This window comes from Balaenoptera musculus, chromosome 1 (assembly GCF_009873245.2).
Source record: "Balaenoptera musculus isolate JJ_BM4_2016_0621 chromosome 1, mBalMus1.pri.v3, whole genome shotgun sequence".
NCBI lineage: Eukaryota > Metazoa > Chordata > Mammalia > Artiodactyla > Balaenopteridae > Balaenoptera > Balaenoptera musculus.
In genome coordinates, this window is record NC_045785.1 from 82,791,094 (window position 1) to 82,810,649 (window position 19,556).

A 19,556-nucleotide genomic window follows, 5' to 3' on the forward strand; every position below is an offset into this window, starting at 1 on the left:
AGTAGGGCCAAAAGAGGATCCATGTTGTATCCAGGTGTAAGACCACCCCAGGGAGTGGGTAAGGCAGTCTTCCCACAGGAATATAATTCTGGGAATACCTTTCAGGCCTCAGGGACCCCCACCCAATACTCACTGGGCCACCTCTCACCTGTCCAATGGAACACAGTAGTATACAGGAGAAGACAAAACCACATAGCATAACAGAGCAAAGGACCAAAGGTCTTCATGTTTATCTTCCTAACTTTCCCCCCTTCTTCCTACCTCTTTCTTAAGATCTTACAGTTTTTGGTAGAACAAAGCAGCTTACTTGAGCTGCTTTGTGAGAATCCCATTAGAAGTGTCCATAAAGTCATCAGTGTTCTAGGGCAAGCTAGAGGGCTAGGCAGGGGATGGTCTCATGACCTCCTGAGCTCTGTCAGCCAAAAAGCCCTCAGGTTACATTGACTATCACTTTTTCCCATCTCCAGACTGGGGAAAATCATTTTCTTAGGTTCTCCTTGGAGAGCCCTAGTAACTGAATAGGTGGCATACAGAAGGAAGTCTGAAGAGGAAGTTCCCCATCCACATCCCCACAGGTGGTCCATGGCATGGCAGAAAGCACATAAGCACATGCAGAGGGATGAGCTATTCCCACTTGCTCTGCTGGGTGACCTACCTCTAGTTTGAAGGACCCGCAGTGGTGTTCAGAGTGTCTCTCTGCAGAAGGAAGGGATTCTCTAGCTATATGTTCACAAAAACCATTAAAAAAAATCTCAGCCCAGCCCTGGTCCACAGAGCTTCCAGAACTATAGCTTCCTGGTAGACCCACACACAAGAAACTAGTTGTGGCTTCAAAGTACCAACTGTCTATGCAGTGTACCAAGATAGTCCAGCTCTGCCTACAGGCTGAGTCATAAGGATTTCTTGCCCTTTGTGATCATGTTGGAAAATTGGGTGCCATAAATGACAGCAATTAATTCTTATTTAACATGAGAAATAAAAGGCAGATGCCCTGGCAACACTAGAGCCAAATAAGTTTGAGTCGTGAGAACAAGTTTGACTTAGATTTTCCCCAACGAGAAGCCAGTGGTAGTCCTTTCTCAACTGCATTGTACAAAGAAGTACGGATAGGGAGATTCTGGAGGACAAGGAAATTTTCACCCTACAGGGCTTAGAAGCTATTTAGCCTGGTTATGAGAGGGTGTAAATAGATCATTTGAAAACAATTAGAGAAAAAGACAGGGTTGTTTGGGCATTGTGAAGAGGTCTCTAAGGCAATCCAGAGTCAATTTCCAGAGACCTCTCTTGGCAAGAGGGCCTGACTGGCTCATTTCTGCACCCCTCTCTGAGTGCACTGGTAGAACATGACAAGGACACTGTACAGCTGTTCTGATTCAAATTCTTTTGGAGAGAAACAAAAACTTTTAATTTACGGAAACATCTTTCTAGACAGAATAGTTAGGGGGCAAGCTCCCTCCCTTATGAATCTTCTCAAATGTTAGGAAAAAAAAACCTGAGTGAAATGGGCCCGGTTGTTCTCCCCTTATGGATACACAAAGGGACCCATGAGCTGAACTGGTTTTCAATTACTTCCCAGGGCAGACTAATCAAGCAGATTTGGTGAGGAGGAACTCTTAGGTTGCTCAGGGTGAAGAATGCTCCCACTTTTGTACCTGTGCCTTCAAACCTTGTGTTCCTTTGTGCCAAAAGGCAAAGTGGATCCCCTCAAAGGGTGAGCCGGTCCTCTCAGACTGCTACATACCCCTCAGATGGAATGCATCACATTCTAGGTGTAAGCCCAGGGTTCCTTACCACAGCTAGCTTCAGGTCGGCCGTCATTCGGTCCTGCCAAGCAAAGCAGAGAATGTGTGGCAGGTAGAGGGTGAAGTAGATGATACCACTACAGGCTGCTGCCAGGCTGGCCTTGGAGAAGAAGGTGCTGAGCAGGAAGCACTGCATGATTGTAGCAGTGGAGAAAGCCAACAGGAATAGGAAGAGGATAAATGGATTGCTATAATGCAGGATCCTTCCATGCTGAAACGAAAGAGACCACTTGAGTCAGTAATTTCCACGCACATCCAGGGGCACCACCCCTCTCAGGAGTGACCTCTGTGCTGTGATTCTGGGGCTTTCAGAAGCCCTCTGCCCCAAAGGGATCTCTCCCATCAGCCTGTTGTTGGTGTCCAAATTTCCACATTTAAGACTCAATGTGTTGAGTTCCTTTAATTCTAATTATGTCATTTTTCCCCAGGAGGGTAACATATTAAGCTACCTATCAGTACTGAGTAATTATTATGTGTTCACTAAGGAAATCCTTGGGAAGGGGATAGTGTGGAGAAATAAGCCTAGAGCAGGGGAGGAAAATCTGCAGAGGGAGTCTTGGAGCATCAGTAGCTCTTGGGATATACTGAGTAGATGAGGAACAAAAGAGGGAGGTGGGAGACCATCCAACAAGCTTTAACATTTTGCCTGGGGCCTGGCCTGCTAACTTAATCATTTATATTGGGTTGGCCAAAAATTTCGTTCGGGTTTTTCCGAAACATCTTACAGAAAAACCCTAACGAAATTTTTGTCCAACCCAATACTTATATTCTGAGATTTGCCTCTCACATAGATAAAAATATCAGTAGTTAATCCACATCACTTGGAAGTGGATTAATCCTCCAGACCCATAATATCATACAAATACATTTCGTAGAACCTGTGGGCAATATTCAGTATCTTTCATGTTAACTAGTGGGTCAATCACTTTGGCTATGTAGAAAATAGGACCAAACTAGGTATTTTTAATAAGTGAGCTGCTGTCCAGTTACATTAAAGGATAAATTGAGACATTCAAATTTATTAGGCCTTCTTGGTTCTCTTTTGCCATAGGCCTCCTACAGGATTTTTACCTATGAGGTATCCTCCTATGAGGATTTTTACCCTTTGCACATAACTCCAAATTCATATAGATCATCGTGTTCTTTTCTTGGGAACATAAAGGTACAAACTGGTTCACCTCTTGAATTGGTTCTGATTAACTGGTAGTGGGGCACTGGGTTTCTCTCAGTAGAAAAGAGAGACCAAGTAGCAATATATATAATGGGCATGTAAGATTTGAGTAGAAAAAATGTGCCACTTATCTCCTGCTGCTACCGTTTCTTCTTCATTCATGCTGTCATGCCTGCCAGACACTGACAGAACAGATTGGAAAATGGAATAAAACAAATGGCAAAGGAGGTGGAAGAGAGCCATGCTTAACTAGAACAAACTTTGAGGAAATCTAAATAAAAGTCAAGGTTAAGACTCAGAGTTCCTGATTTTGTGTGAAAGCACTTCCGACATTACCCTGGGAAGCTCACTCCTCATCCTTAATCACATGCAACTCAATAAAAGCAAGACCATGACTGAACATGTGGCTTCTGGCTGGAAGAACTTTAAGATGGTTGCTGTTATTCTCAGAAGAACGAAATTAATTTCTTATCTCAGCTCAAAGCAAAGTCCTACAAACTTCTAGGCTATATAATTTCTCATTGACTTCAGGCAGAGATGAAAGTCATTTGGCTGACCCAACAATTTCACTGGCCTTGTCTTCTTCTAATGACCACTTTTCTTTTTTGTTCTTAACAGCTTGAAAAACAATGGAACCTTTCCATTGTCCCAGCTTCCAGTTTCTTTCCTGCATAGTTGAGGTGGGAAGGAACGACAGGGGAAAGATGAGAGCGTCATTCAAAGGAAAATCCTATTTTGTTGTGGAAAGCTCTGTTTCCGCCATCACTGGAAACTGGAACAATGTCCTGGTTCCCACAAGGAGAAACCCCTTTGTGCAAGAAACTCTTAGTAAACATTCTTTACCTCACGTCCTAAAAGCTTTGAAGTCCTAATGTCCATTCTTAGGAAGGCAAATCTCAATGCCACTTATTAGCAACAAATCTCAGGGCCATTGCAAGATGTCGTGCATGTTTATGAGTTTTGCACAAGTCAGTTACTCATGCATTTTGACTCCTTTAATTCTGAGGACACAAAGTGTCTTAGTAGTGGGGAAAGGAGTAGACTGAAGGATGGGAAGGAACAAGGGACCCCTAGAGGAAGACAAGTTTCTCAGCTTCTCCCCTCATCTCTGGAACTCTGGGACCCTTTGTGTATTTAAAGCTACATTTGGGTCTGGTCAGATTGAGCAGACTGACCTCTACATCAGCATTGGTTTTGATTGGGCTCTAGCACAGGGTCTGGCTAAGGCCACAGCTCACTGAATCTCAGTGCAACACTTAAACTAAAAGCATTCAGACTTAGTACATTTTACTGCAAAGAGAAGGGGCAGGATTTGGTTTAACTGGATATGTGTTGGCTGGACAGGATATGGGATGGAACATTCTTGGATCAGGTAGGCACCAGGTATCATCCAGCATAACAAGGGACACAGTCAGAATCTGTGCATCAGCACATATAGTGCTTAGTGCAAGTAACTCTTAATATCATCATGGTAAAGAGGCAGAACAAGCTTAATGACACTATATCAGAAGACTGCAAAGCCTGAAGTCTAAGGCTTATACTAAATCCCATCAAATAAATATAAAAAGTTACCTAAATTTATGTCCTATCATTCAACAAGTACAAAAGATCATCTACTGTGGAGGAGTTAAACATGAAGCACAGCAGTGTGTTATGAAATAATGTTTTATTTACAAGTCTAACTTGCAAGGGAGCTGCAAGTTTGCAGAGGATGGACCTATGCATGCTACCTGCGCCTATAAAATTCCTGTCACTGAGAAAGGATGGACTCCAAATTCCACCCTTTAAAACAGAGAGGTCTTAGAGATTTTGTAGGCAGCAGAATGTTCTTTGGTCAAGACATGAATGGTGTGACATGATGGTAATTAATAAACATTCCAGATCTCCTCTCCTAATACACTGAAAAGGCCCTCCACATTCCCACCCCAGCTGGTGGTTGGGACAGTAATCCCAAGAAAAGAAATGAAATGGATTCATTTCTTCTGTATTTGAAAAGAGAGAATGCTTTGCACACACAATCTCCCTGTGCTGGGCTCTGCTAACAGCAGCTTTTCCAGATAGTCCACGTAATGGGGTTGGATAATCTACATAGATTGTGGTTCCCCAGGCAGGAAGTGGGAGCAGGGAAGATGCTATGACGCAGTGGCTCTTCGGGGAAGACTTTGTCTCTCTAAGTGTCTTCCACCTTGGCTGAAATGGCCAGGCAGCTACATGTCATGCTATCTTTGGTGGCCAGATGACTAATCTAGGCACAAGTTCATTAACAGGAAGAAAAGTGGGAGGAATAAAATTATTCAAGGTTTTCTGAACCTTCTCCATCTGGCTTACCATGATGAATATTGTCAGGAAACAGATGCTTATCGACATGATAGAGAAGCTGTCCAGGAACCAGGTACACCAAATCACTGTGTTGGAGACACCCTGATTTTTCAAGGTCTCCTTCAGTCTCAACTCCTTCTCCAAGACGATGCTCTTTACTGTCATGGAGACAGAGTAGATCCAGGCCAGCACCATGAAGATAGGGAAACAGCGGTTCAGGATGATCATAAAACTAAAGCAAGAGGAGAGAAGCAGAATAGCAGATTGCCTTGTACCTGGTGGAGGTGGAGTAAATGTTTGTTGAATGAATACGTTGAGAACAAAGCCCAGGTGGAGGGAAAGGCAGAAAAATCTCCACCAGGCACTCAATGGACTTGACTCTTTTAATACATTGCACTTTGTCCCAAAGGATTACTTTTTCTTTAGAGCAAAAGACTGTAGCCTTTTGGTTAGCCCAGATGAAAAGTCTGTGAGTAAAATGTGTAAATAAAATTGTACTACGTATGTTACACAGTATAGATGTTCTCTATAAGATCTCAGGCAGCTTTTTGGTTAGTCCAGATGAGTGCTCTGTAAGTGAAATGTGTAAATAAAATCATACTATGTATGTTACATAGTATAGAGCTTCTTGTAAGATCTCCCAGGAAAGGACTGCAGACTTGATGATGCGGGATGTGACTGGAATAGGTAGATACATGCTAACTGACACTGAAGCCCAAGAAGGTGGACAAAGGGAACTGGTGGTGGTGAGGTCAATAACTGGGCTCCCCAAGGGGTCAGCCAGTGAAGCACTGTCTACCCAGGAGGATCAAACCCCAGTTACACAGGAAGAGGCACAAAATAACTGACCCAGCAACAAATCAATCAGTGATTCAATAGTCACTGACTCCACCAGCCATGTACTGGTGGAGTACATCCATGGATATTCATTCCAGTAAGCAGGGCAGAGTTGATATTCTGGAATTACTCTACTGTGAACTTTACATATGTTTTCCCTGTGCTTGATGTGCTAGTAAAAGCCCTTGAGATTATTATTTCTTGAAAACTGTTGGGTGTCACAAGAAGGGCCCAATTCCAGCGTGGGAGGGTTTCACTCAAGATGGCCCTAGGGAGAGAACCATAAATTCATAATGCCTGCCCTTCTGGGACCTGCCACCAGAGGGCTCTCCCACATTGAATGGCCAGAATCCCTACCGCCTCCTCACTGTTTACCCCACTTCCTTGCCGGTTACTCCTATTCTGATCTTAGAAGTAGAGCTGGGCTTTTGCCCCGGCTCCATTTCCCATCTCTGCCTATTGTCCAAACTTAAACTGACTGCAGAACAGCCCCTGTTATCTCTTTTAGTCTTCTGTAGAGCTGAAGGAGAACGGATTGGACTGAGGTGTTACACCCATACTGGGCTTTATTTTACTACCTTGCCAGCTGGCAATTTGACTCTTCCTTTTACAGGCTGTGCACGTGTATCTCCTCCCTGAACCCTGCAAACCCACACGTACACTATGGTGAACTTCCCAGTTTTCTTCTAGGAGTTGAATCCCTAAGCCAACTGCAGATCTCTGCTGCTGTCCTTGGGAGCATTTCTGCCCCCATCCACCATAGTAAATGAGCCCTCCCAGCCCCTTCTCCCTCTTTATCCCTCCCTCTACCACCCCCCAAATGCATGTTCAGAAAACAGCGGGCTACTTGCTTAGTTTGCTACTGGCCAGCAAATGTACAGGCCTGGGGATGGGGGTGGGCAGGCAGGGAGGGCCCAAGCTCATCCAACACATCCCTCTACCTTTTCATTAAGCATACATCATGAGAATGTTAATTAGGGAAGGAGCTGCATTATTCCAAGGCTCCTAGGAACCGGACCTACTTGTGATGCAGAGTCCTAATTTGCTGTTTTGGCAGTCACTGGGCAAACACTCTGACCTGAACCCTTCCACATACCAAACATACTACGTAGTGGAAATTTTAAAAGCCTTTGTCCCCTCCCCCAACCTCACTTCCCCTGCTTTAATTTTCACCTTCCCTTTTCCACCCACAACACCAGCTCCTTTCTCCCACTTTACTTGTCCATCTGACCCTGCCCGGAGTCGAGGAGAAGCAGGCTTCTCAATCAGAGCTCCATTCTCCCGGAGCCGGCCCCAGGCCCCGGGTTTTTTTCTCCAAAGAGATTGAAGCCTGGGGAGCACCTCCACCTCACCCCACCCCAGCAACCTGATCAGCTTGTCCTGGAGGGGGATTGGGACCTCAGACTCACGAGTCATCCACGAAGCAGGGGTAAGGCATCTGCTGGAGGTAGATTCCAACTGGAACCTCAGCCTGGGCCTGACTCCTTGTGATCCCCTGTTCAACCATGTCCTGCAGATAGGCAAACCCGCCCCAGATGTATCGGAAGTCTTCCACAGGATCAGCTCTGGGGCCAGAATCCCAGTACCTAAGAAGAAACCGGAGAGAGGGACAAAGGATGGGAATGGGAATGGACAGCTCACTCACTGGTCATAAGCACGAGGGGACTCCGTATTCACTCTCCTGAAACTTTCCCCTGAACTTTTCCACACTATCTGATTCTATTTTCCAGTTCACAGGTTAAATCTCAATTATGAACATTAGCCACAGCACGATTTGTAATTGCTTTCATTCAAGTACTCTACTTTGAGCTTTACAAAATATCTTACTTCCTCTGATTTAACTTAATTTAATTGATTTACAGGCTGAGTCCAGTCTCAATCCCCTACCCTGTACCAAACATAATTTCCCAGTGACTTTGGTGAAACCTCATTTGCAGAATCTCTATGTGAAGATAACTCAATAACTCAAACCTAGAGGTTTTCATCTCCAAATTGCACAAAGGCCAGCCAGGGACAAGTGCTGAGTTGAGGGGGTAAAGACAGGGTAGCTGAACTCTCCTGGTCCCACCAACTAGCAGGATCTACTGTCTAGCTTAGTTCTTTGATATCAAAGTGCTTCTGTGCCTTTCTGAGTAACCTTTCTGCCCCTGAAGGAGATGGGTGGCCTGAGCCCACAGGAGCCCCCTTTCCTTGCCTCATACATCACTGGGGATGCCCAGGTCCTTCTGAGATCTCCTGAAACATCACCTGTCTTTGATCTTATTGGTTTTCTCCACCACATCTATGTCCATTCGGATCTTGTACTTCACATGGGGTGGTAGGGAGCTGGTCCAGGGATACATGTCAGGAAATACCACACCAGCCCAGAACCTGTTTTCCTCCAGCAGAGACAGGGCTCGTTGGGTGAGTTGAAATTCATCATCGTAGCTTTCAAACTTGTCCAGGATCAAGCACTGTGGATAATCACAAAGGTTGAGAGAGTCTGAGGAGCACCACCTGCAAAGACTCAACTGCAAGAAAATGGCAGAGGATCAGGGCTGCTGCCCCAGGGGACGGGTCAAAAGCAAGGAGACCTATAAACTTACTGTTTGCTTAACTCCGGGGTCTGGTGTCAAGTTTTCAATGTGTCTAGATTTGGGGGTGAAAGGGGGCTTAGGAACGCTGACTTGCTCTCATCCCTGCAGATTTAGTGAGGACCGCACTATCGGGCTGTCCAAGTATGCAAGTCGTCAAAATGACAAAAATACTCCCAGCTCTCACTCCCCAGCATGGGGAGTTGAGGGAGTGGGGTCACATCAGATACAAGCTGCTTTGAAGATCAGAAAGCCTGCTAATAAAAGAGTTTTAAAGAGAGAGAGAAACAGTCCCAGCGGTAAACCTTCCTGCCTCTCTGCAAACACACAAGGATGGCCAGCTGAGGCAAGAACAAGGAGGAAGAAAGAAAATAACAGAAAGTCAAAGTGATTTCGTCAGGGAAATCATTTCCAGTTACAATTTTATGACAGGTAATGAGGATGGAGGAGGAATTTCCTAACATGTCTTTTTTTTTTCTCCCCAGAAGAGAAAAAAATCATTACCCAGAAAAGAGCAAAACTAAGAATTTCTTTTAATTTGAATATTGGGAGTTGTCCACTTTTACAGATTTGTTAAAGCGGTTGTATTGTACTTGGATGTGTTTTATCCTTAACCTCCTGTTTCTGTAATACACTGGGGTTATTGTGCGATGTTTCTTTCTTAGAATGTAACTCACAAGAGGTCAGCTGGCCTTGTCTTGATTAATCTGTTCATGGGATACTTACTGAAAGCCTGCAATGTGCCAGAGCCTGCTTGGCTCCAGGGATACAAGGAGGAAAGATAAAATCTCTTACTGAAAGAAACTCCAGACCTAATGAGGGAGAGGGTTGGAGTAAACCAACAATCAGAATGCAGAATGATCAGGTTCTGGTGAAAGCAAGCCTAGGGTAGTCTAGCAGCCCAGTGGAGGGATGAGGCTAAGTCTACCGGGGGCGGGGGGGGGGGGGTCCCCGAGGGCTGCCTGGAGGAAGAGACTACTGAGCAGGATGAGAATAAGCAGGAATTAGCCAAGGGAAGAAAGCAAGGGAAAGGTCAGCTCAGGCACAGGGAACAGCTCGCAGGGTTTCTGGAAACCTGCAAGAATAGAATAGTGGTTTCCTTCCTTGGCTGTGCTTTAGAACCACCACGGAGCGTTAAAAAGACAACTATACTCAAGTCCCACCCCAAACAATGAAATCAGATTCTCAAGAGGCAGGGCCAAGGCATCAGCATTTTGTCAAACACTCCCCAGCTTGTGCCAATGTACAGAGAAGAACGTAGGTGAGCAGAGGTGAGAGGTAAGAGATGTGTACTAAGAAGGCAGGTGGGGACCAGGTCAGTTGCCCTGCTGGGTTTGCAGGGTGACCGGCCAACTGAGAGGTTTCATGGGATGCAGGGCTTTCCATGCTAAAATCAGGAGTTTCCTGGCAAACCCTAAAAAGCCACAAGAAACCACTGTAGGGTTTTAAGCAGAGGTAGGACATATGAGATCAGACCATGTTTCTGAAAGATCACTGGTGGTGGGAAGGGGGAGCAGGAAGCCTGGTTAGAAGGCTGTTGATGTAACACAGGCTTAAAGGAACACATTAACTCTCCCACAGAGCCTGTGAGTTACCTGGAATCCTCATTTTATTGAAGAGGAGACCTACCAGAGGTCACGCAGCTAGACAGTGGCAGAGCCTGCGTTCTCTCCCCATTTTTCAACGCCAGGCCCAGACTTCTTCCCACACCAGGAGCCACAGGCAAAGCCTGATCCACAGGCTCTCCATGTGCTCACGATTGTCTTGCAAAGTAAGAGAGCACAGCTATTACTTATCTCTCTGTTTTAAAATAATCTGTCTCTCTCTTCTTTTAAATCAGTTTGTCGAGTTTAGGACTGCATATATAGAGTTTTAGTATTGACAAATAGAGTGAACTTGAAATTAAATTTCTAAAATAATCAGGAAAGTTCTTGGGGAGATGGAAATTCTCTGCAGTTTCTTTTAGCTGTGACACACACACACACACACACACAAACACAGAGTATTCTACCAATTCCCTCATAGCATCACAGGGCACTTGGACAGACAGAGTCATAGAGGGGTCTTACAGTCTGATGTGCTTGCTTACTGATGAGGAAACTGGCATCCTAGGGCCTTGCCCCAGGTCAGTATAGGTCAGAAGCAGAATATGAATCCATGTTTTCAAGTGTCAAGCCTGAAGGGTGCTGCTGTTCCTTCACATTGCTCTAAGAGTAAGCCATACTCCAACTACGAAGTCAGAGCAACAGAATTCCTAAATAAGATCTCTTGCCCCTGTCCAGTAGATCAGCACTGTCCAGTAGAACTTTCTGCAGTGATGGAAATGTTCTATTTCTGCCCTATCCAACATGGTAGCCAGTAACCACATATGGCTATTGACTGAGTACTTGAAATGTGGCTAGTGCATCTGAGGCACTGAATTTTTCACTTTAATTTATTTAAATTTAAATAGCGACATGTGGTTACTGCATTGGTTAGCACAGCTCTAGAGACAGTAAGTTCCCGGAGGTCAGGGGCCATGTCTTATTCATTAGGTCTCTGGAACAGTATTTCCTCATGAAAGGGACTCAATAAGTGTTTACTGAAATGAATTAATTCAAATTTAGAAGTCCCAAATGCTGCAAGAAATATAACTTTACTACTGTGTGTTGTGAACATAATCCTGTGCACCCGAAATCAGATGGTAAACTAGGAGAAATTAGTGAAAGGTGAATTTTTGATATAATGTTAGTAAGAGTATAACTCTCAGCGAAGCAAAAAAGCTAATAAAAACAAACACATTTTAATAATGTGACTTTCCGAGCAATCTAGCCCATTCTCTTTGAACTCTCCTTTCATGTCTTGAAGGGAAATCTATACTGGAATAAGCGCTGATGTTTTCAGTGATATCGTTGAGTCCCGCAATGACGTGGGCTCCATCCTGGCTCTTCTATCAGGCAGCTGATTCACAGTCATGTTTCCTGCTGTATCCCCCTAGGCTGGTACCCTGATACTCTCTGGAAAAACAAAACCAAAAGGTTCTCAAACACTCATTTTTACCCTGAAACACCTGACCCATTTTCAAAGTTGAATTATCATCTTTGGAAAGATGGTACAGGGTAGTGTTTGAATGCCATCCCCACTCTGCTGTTTCCTAACTGTGTGGCCTCTCTTTCCCTATCTGCGAGCTGGAGATACGCCTACCTCACAGGTGTGTTCTAAGGATCACATGAACCCTTGTTTGGGAAGGGCCAGCCAGTGCCGCCTGGTAAGAATAAAAGCTGATGCTTACTGCAGGCTCACAATATGACCAAAACTGGTCCAAGGGCTTTGCTTATATTAACCCCTTGAATCATCACAACCACTTTACGATTATCACTCCAAGCTCTCTTAAGAGGCATGATGAGCAAACTTCCCCTGGAGAGAGCCTGTGTTTTAACCATGTAGGATACTAAACTATTTCACAAGTAATGAGGACTCGATGAATACCATTTTTATTACTGTTTTTGCAAAATATCTTGAAAATCAAAAGAGTCTAGTGGCTTTTAAGCCCCTGCCAGGTTACCTTTCATTTATGACAGCTGTTTGTCTGGGGAAGAAGGCAGTTATCTTTTAAAAACAATATGGCTGGGAACATAACCCATCCCAAGCTGATCCATAGCAACTCATCTAGTTAGAACAATGCTACGGACAGAAGCCAAAGCTCTGTGTCCACCTGGGCAATGGAGGGTGGCAGTGGGGTGGGTCCTAAGCCACTGGTGTTCACTAGCTTGCTCATTGGCCATTAGGTGAAAGTCAGACAACTCTACCAGAGGAAGGTCTTATGAAGCTAATCCAGAACATCTTCCTGAGGTCAAGGCAGAGCAATTGTAGATTTGGACATGAGTCAGAACTCCCTGGGTCATCCACTGAGGTATGACTCATGATGTACCCTTGCATTCTCATGCGGAGGCCACCTGGCTAACAGCAAGTGACCTCGTTCCCTTTTGGTACTTGCTCTGGTCCCTGAAGTTAAGATCTTGGCTAACGAGCATGTATATTGATGAGAGTATGTACATGAGTGTGTTTGGGAGGCAATGATGAATGACTAAACCCTTAACCAAGGTTATGGATTTTGACATATCTGGTGTGGTCTGATTAGCTTGTAAGTTAACACATAGTAGGTTCTAATGAGACTGAAGCCACAGAGTCTGTTTATAAAAGCTATTTGGTTCTACACAGAGAGAAACTGTGTGACCATGGATGTTAGGGAAGAATACTGTAGGTAGGTAAGTAATGGCTAGTGTAAGAGGCTCAGCACAAAAATAGCACCAGTACTGGGAAAAAAATTCAAAGGGCATCTTCACTGATTAAAAATTCGTTGTCTCACAGCTTCAGAGGCAGATTCTGGGCAAATTTTGCAAGCAGAATTCAGAATCTCAAAGAGAATTGTTATAATGCCCTGTGATAGCCAAGGGCAGTAAAGCAAGAGAAGAGGTTTCCTTGTCTCCTTCCGTTCCCAACTACTGTGGCCAAAATCTGGGTGGCAGGACCACTGCCATTTGAAGCCCACACATATCCTACAATTCCTTGTTTGTTGTTTTGCTGATACTCACCAGGAACCAGAGTGCACCCTGGCGGAAGAGGTGTGGCTCTCTCCAGGGCAGGCAGCTGTGTTTAAGACCTCTGGAGAATGCAGTCACTTGTTTACACAGCTAAATCAAACACTACCTTGGGAGAAGAAGCTGCAGTAGCAGCAGGCTTCCTTCTTCAACTGCGACCTCTTCAACTCTAATTCAAACACATTAAATAATAGATAAATTATCTATTAAGTGGGAAACGATGTCCAGTGGAGGCAAAGAGAGAAAGAATCTCTTTTTCTGCTTGAACCTGATAATCAAAGGGGATTGGCACTCTGTGCTGACACAGTACTTTGACTAATACACCCAGGACATGTGAGGGATAAGAAAAGCACTACACCCTGAGAGACACTGCCTCTACAATCCTGCCTCTTACAAATTTGACTTCCACACTCAGGCTGAGAACAAAGCGGCTGATGAATGCCAACTGAGGTCTCAAGTGGTCCCGCTGGTGGACCTGGAGACACGTGGGGTTCCTTCTGGAAAATGCCAATGGATGTGGGCAAACATCCCAGAATGAATTTCCTGGCATATCTAGACCATAACACTCAAGATTTGTTTCCCAACACATGGAAAAAGCCACTGGATAAAATAGTTTTGGGCTGTTTGAGTTGGTTGAGATGGTGAGGTAGAGGCCAAAGGCGTTGCCATACATTTTATCTACCACACCGGGCACCGTGAACAGACATCTGAAATGTTCAACCACAAAGAGTGAGGAAATGCACCACGACAGGAAAACAAAGGGATAGGAAATGCACAGCTGTTAAAAAATGTCCGTTCCTAAAATAAATAAATACAATAATGAAACAAATGAAAAGGTCAGGTTGGAGCATGAAGACTCACACTAGGACAAAGCCACCAGGTGATGCTTCCTGTGTAGTTAGGTCCAAGGAAAGACAAAACAGCCTGGCTGACGACGGCAGGGGATTTTAGCTCTCAAAGCTTTCTTGTTTAACCATTCCAACAACTTTGGGAGGGAAGTGTTACCATATTCAAAATATTTAATAATCAGCAGAGCTGGGCACTGACCATTGAAAGGACCTGCCAGTCACAAACACCCAGTCCAGCCACACTGGTGAACACTGCCCTAGCTGTAGCTTCACTTATCATCCTTATTTTTCAGGCAGGGGAACAGCGATATTGCCCGAAATCACAGAGCTGGTACATCATGGCAAGACTGGGGGTTCAGAAAGATCTCACTGGAGGCAGTCTGGGAGCTGAACAGAAGCAGTGAGAGACCAGAGGCCCAGAGACCAGCTAGGAGAGATGGTACAGGCCCTAGTAAACAGAGGCCATACATGGAGAGGGTGAGGAAGGGGGATTTCGGAGACAATTTGGAAGATATTTGACAGTCCTTGGAGGATTTGTGACATTTTGACTTTGGATTTGTGTAACTTGTTTCTCCTCCATTAGATTGAATTCTAGCAGCTCCTTGAGGTACCACTACTAAGGCCTTATTTAATGACAAGCTTATCTCTCTCAATAGAATGTGAGCTTCTAGGGGTCAGGGATTAATTGTATTTATTCAGAGGTAGGTAGTTCAATTCATGCGAATATATGAATGACTGAATGAGCTCAAATCTCTTTGGTTTCCTACTCTAAACCTAGTTATTTCCAAGCAGAAAAGACTGAATCACAATAGTGTCTGTTATTCTGAATATAACAAAATAATTGCTGTCCCTATCCAACTCATTATGTAATTTATCCAAACAACACTGACTGAACCCCCTACTAATATGCCCCTTGTGGTACAAGAAAGAACTTCCTCTTCAGAGCCAGACAGGTCTGGATTAGAATTCTGGATCCACCTCTTATCCGCTGTGGTATGTTAGGCAAGTCAGTTTTTAATTCTATAAAATGATAACAATTACGCCTGCTGGGCAGGTAGTTAGGAGCGTTGCATGAGATGACATGTAAGAGTGCCCAACATAGTGGCTGGCTCACAGCAGGCTCAAATACAAGTTCCTTTCTTCTACCTACAACTCGAGCCCACCCCCCCTCCTCCCCAAACTGTGTTCTCCTTCCTCAGCCCAGTTCTATGTTTCTGAGAGACCGATGAGCCATAAAATAAGGTCATTGCCCATGAGTTGCTTATGATCCAGTTCATGGCTCTCAAAATAATATTGCTCTAATGGTGTAGACTTTTGTACCCTTTTGACCTTTCCCCTGACTTCTCCCTAGCCTCCCAATGCACATTTGGAGACAATGAATCAACAGAAGAAAGCACTAGGACAGATATTATGCGAATCCCTAAACATCTGACTAAAGTAAATTACACGATCAGTAGCTTTACCTTCCTTATCCTATTTTTATTTAGGCTAGCCTGAAAAATACACTCCCTGAGCACATTCTGGTTGGGTAGTGGTGGCATGTGGCCAGGACCATGCAAGGTACAGAGGAAAGGTGGTCCAAAAAATCCCCCTACTGATAATTCATCAACAAGATAATCACCATGTAGATAATAAAGAGTTATGCACATATATTGAGTGTGTTGACAGCAGAGGTAAAAGCAGTTAATGAATACATGTTTTTTCAAGACTTAGGGAAAGGAAGTTGTAACTGGTTAAAGTACAATTTTATGCCTTGATCAGAGGTATTTTCATATTAAAGTTTGGCTGAATTCAGCTTTCTGATGCTAAATTCAAGACCTGAAATTCAAATATACTATGAAATTAAAATACACTGTGAATTCTAAATAGTATTCCATCTGTGCCAGGCCTAACCCTTCGCTAAACAAAGAAATCAAAGGGGAGGGGTGTGGATATTTGTTTTAACTAAAGGGTTATCAGAGGAATTTTTCTAATTGTGCTTTTCTCAGAAGAAAAATATATGTGAATAAGACATATAAATTATGAATGTAAGTGTATACACATACCAGTTTAAGATATTTACCTACATGAAGACTCATTTGCCCTCAGCCTCCTTAGACTTGGAGAAGGTGATCAGAAGGCCTGTAGAGATGACTCTTTCCATGTGTTAGAGATGTGATGCTCCCAAAATGTCACCTTCACCCCTTTCCCTAGTTGACTGCCCACCTTCTGACCAGGAAGTCTGTCTTTTATTCTTGATTTTTTTTTTTTCCCTGCTAAGGGCAGGGGATCAGGGGAAAGACTAAACATGGTTATGGGATGAATAAGGTTACAGAAGCCCTTTATTGAGGACGTGCTCCAAGGACAGAAAGAGTTCTGGAGCCACTGAAGCACTGTCCACAGAAGGGCCAGAATGGCCCCAGAGACATCCTCCTGGGCCTTCAGGAATGGACTGAAAATCCTGATTCTAAGCCAATTCACAAGGTTAATATGAAGAGTGGCTTCACATCCTGGTTAATGCTTACACAAAGTGAGTCTGAGAAAAAGCTACATTCCTCACGTGGTCTGTGGTTCAAGGGTGGACATCCTTGTGGTTCATAGCAAGAGCTGCCATGCATCAAATGGCTCTACTATGTGCCCAGCCCTCTCCAATCTCATCCTCACAGCCGCTTGGAAAGGGGGGCACTAACAGCCCCACCTAAGAGATGGGGAATTGGGGGCAGAGAATTTATACACAGGTTTAACTAGTCAATGGCACAAATGTACTGAGTGCCCTGCACGCTTCACTCACTTTATCTTTAACAACAACTGTGACGTCTGTTGTGTTATTATCTGGATTTTACGGATAAGAAAATTGAGCCTTAGCAGGTAAAGTGTCTTTCCCAGAGTGATGTAGCTCATGGGCAGAGATCCAGGCCCATTTATCCTCACTGGCAGGTGAGAAGGTTCCCCAAGCAGTGGCCTAACATGGCATACAATGACCAAGCAAGGCAGCTCCGGAGGAATGGGACACTCTCCAGGATACTCAGTGGAATGTCCAGTAACTAAGGCCTCACCCCGAGCAGAAAGAAAGAGGACTTGGCCCTTCTATTAGGTGAAGAGAAAACTTATTGAATCACTCCCCTTTCCTGTAATGACAAAAGGCTTAAAAGTTTGCTCTTAGTTCTTGGACCTTCTGTTGTTCAATATCACATCTGAGTGCAGCACTGACCGGAACTGACATAATTTACATTTTAGAGTATTTTTGCTGAATTTTCCTGAAATGATTTTTTTCGTTTTTGGAATAGGCAGGGAAGTAGGCATCAAGGCTGGCCCAGAAGTTCTCAAAGCTCTTTAATGAAAGTCATATTACTGAAAAGGAGAGGCTCAGTCAAGCCTTGAACAGCCTATGAAGGAACATGCTTGCTGCCCTGTCCTGGAAAGGCCATCATGAAGAGGTTTTCATGCCCTGTCTGCTACTGAGTAGTCCTCAGGATGAGAGCTGGGGAGTTTCCAAAGCTCCTCCAGACTTCCCAAAACACAAGGACAAAAGCGGAAAATTCCAGGACCAGTTGTGATGATTGGATTCTACCTCACTGCTTTACAACACCCGCCCCCAACACCCCCACCCCCACCCCCACCCCCGCCCCGTCTTCTCCTTTCAGTTCATTCCCCATCACTTTCCTCCTTCCTCCCGCTCCCCTGCTCCCCAGGGCAGGAAGATCAGAAACCTCAGCATAATTACCTGCTGGGTTTCTGCCACCATCAAAACTCCTCTTAGGAACCCCTGGGGCAGGCCACTGACCTGTGGCAGTCTTGGCCTTTGCTTAGGAGCATTTCGCTGGGCTAATGGGATTGCAAGGCCCCAGGGAAGTGTTGGTGGCTTATGTGAGATGCGATTAGCAGTTTTGTAATCCCTAGAGGAGCACCAGGAGTGGCTCAGTGGCTGGGCCTGATTTCACTAATTTCACTCTCCTCCTCCCAAATAGTATTTTTTGTTTGTTTGTATTTTACTAAAAAGTTAGTATTTATTAAGTGCTTACTAAATGCCAGGCACTGTCTTAAGTGCTTTGCATGAATTAACTCAGTTAATTCTCATAACAAGCCTATTAGGTAAGTATTATTAATATCCCCACTTTACAGATGCAGAAACTGAGGCACAACTAGCAGGGATTTGAACCCAAGTGGTCTGGCTCCAGAGACTGAATTCTTAACCATTTAATATATACTAAGTATCTGTTGGGTGCCTTGTGCTACATTAAGCACAAGCTACATGGAAAAAATGATCCTTCAAGAAAACAAGCCCTTTACATCACCATGCAAATGTCAAGTCAAACCTAAGAAGTATTCTTTATACTGATACGTAGTACCTCACAAAAATATTGTGAGACCCACTGAACTCTATTCTGCAAGAATAAAGGAACAGAGTGCCTCCATCTGCACCCCATCCAAAAAATCCTGCCTGTATTATAAGCACAGTGGTGGATGGTGGTGGGCATGGCCAGGGATGGGGACTTAGCTGGTAGAGGCACCGTGAGAAGAAGACGATGTCAACTGAGTAATTGTACAAGGGGACTCCAAGATCCTACCAATCCAACAGGTTTGTAAAAATACAGATTACCAGGCCTCTTCCCTGGGAATTCTGAGTCAGTTGATCTGGGTTTGTGTCCAGAAATCTGTTTCGTAAAAAGCACCCATGGTCATTCTTGTCTTCAGACAAGCTGGGAATCACTTTGTAATGACCTGAACTTTGGCTGTGCTGCTGCCACACCTGACCGCTGCTGAAAGGCCACCTAGAGAGCCTGTGCCAATATTTCCACGGTTCTGGAGACGGAGCATCACACACTCCAGGGAAATTCTGGGGGCGCCAAGGGCAGCAGGGAGTCCTCAAGAGCACCGTGGTGACAGCTGGTGCCGGGCTTTTTCTCACTAGTTAGCTATCCTCAGGACCAAGGAGTCTGGGGAGAGGGGCTTGCTCTTGGGGGCCACTGGCTTAATTCCCTCTCCTACTGCCCAGAGCATCTTCTACCTGCTAATGGTTCTATATGACATGAGGCCCAGTGGCAGGTGTGATAAGCCCTCAGGCGGAGATGTTCCCTGGAAGTTTGAGGTCGAGAATTCAAGAATAACTAGGATGGGCTCCTTGACTCTGATAACTCCAGCCTGCTGATCGGCCAGAGACGGACATGTTAACAGCTAACTTGAATCTAACTTGAATACGGTCTGAAAGAGATGTAAAGAGGGGGCCAGGGAAGCACAGAGGAGTGAATGACTTAACCTACGTCGAAGCGGAAGTGACATTTGAGAGCTAAGTCTCAAACAGTGAATGAAGAGAAGCTCAACAGATGGAGAAGGAAAAGTCCTTTCAGACTTCTCTGCCTTATGTTTCTTCTTTCGGGGAAATACCCTCCCCGAATTCACAGTAATCCTGCTCAGTCCATGACACTCAGATGAAGCCAACTGTGCTT

The 19,556-nt window shown here is 44.6% G+C and overlaps 1 protein-coding gene across 3 annotated transcripts in view; it reads right to left on the reverse strand.

The window, feature by feature from the left end:
- ABCA4 (ATP binding cassette subfamily A member 4) overlaps positions 1–19,556 on the reverse strand; it is a 126,012-nt gene that overhangs the window by 65,080 nt on the left and 41,376 nt on the right. For all 3 annotated transcript variants that reach the window (XM_036830186.1, XM_036830196.1, XM_036830204.1), the window contains exons 12-15: positions 8,377–8,582; positions 7,539–7,715; positions 5,302–5,524; positions 1,792–2,013 (exon numbers count right to left, since the gene is read on the reverse strand). In XM_036830186.1, coding sequence (XP_036686081.1) covers positions 1,792–2,013; positions 5,302–5,524; positions 7,539–7,715; positions 8,377–8,582 — 828 coding nt within the window. The remainder of the gene's footprint in view (positions 1–1,791; positions 2,014–5,301; positions 5,525–7,538; positions 7,716–8,376; positions 8,583–19,556) is intronic.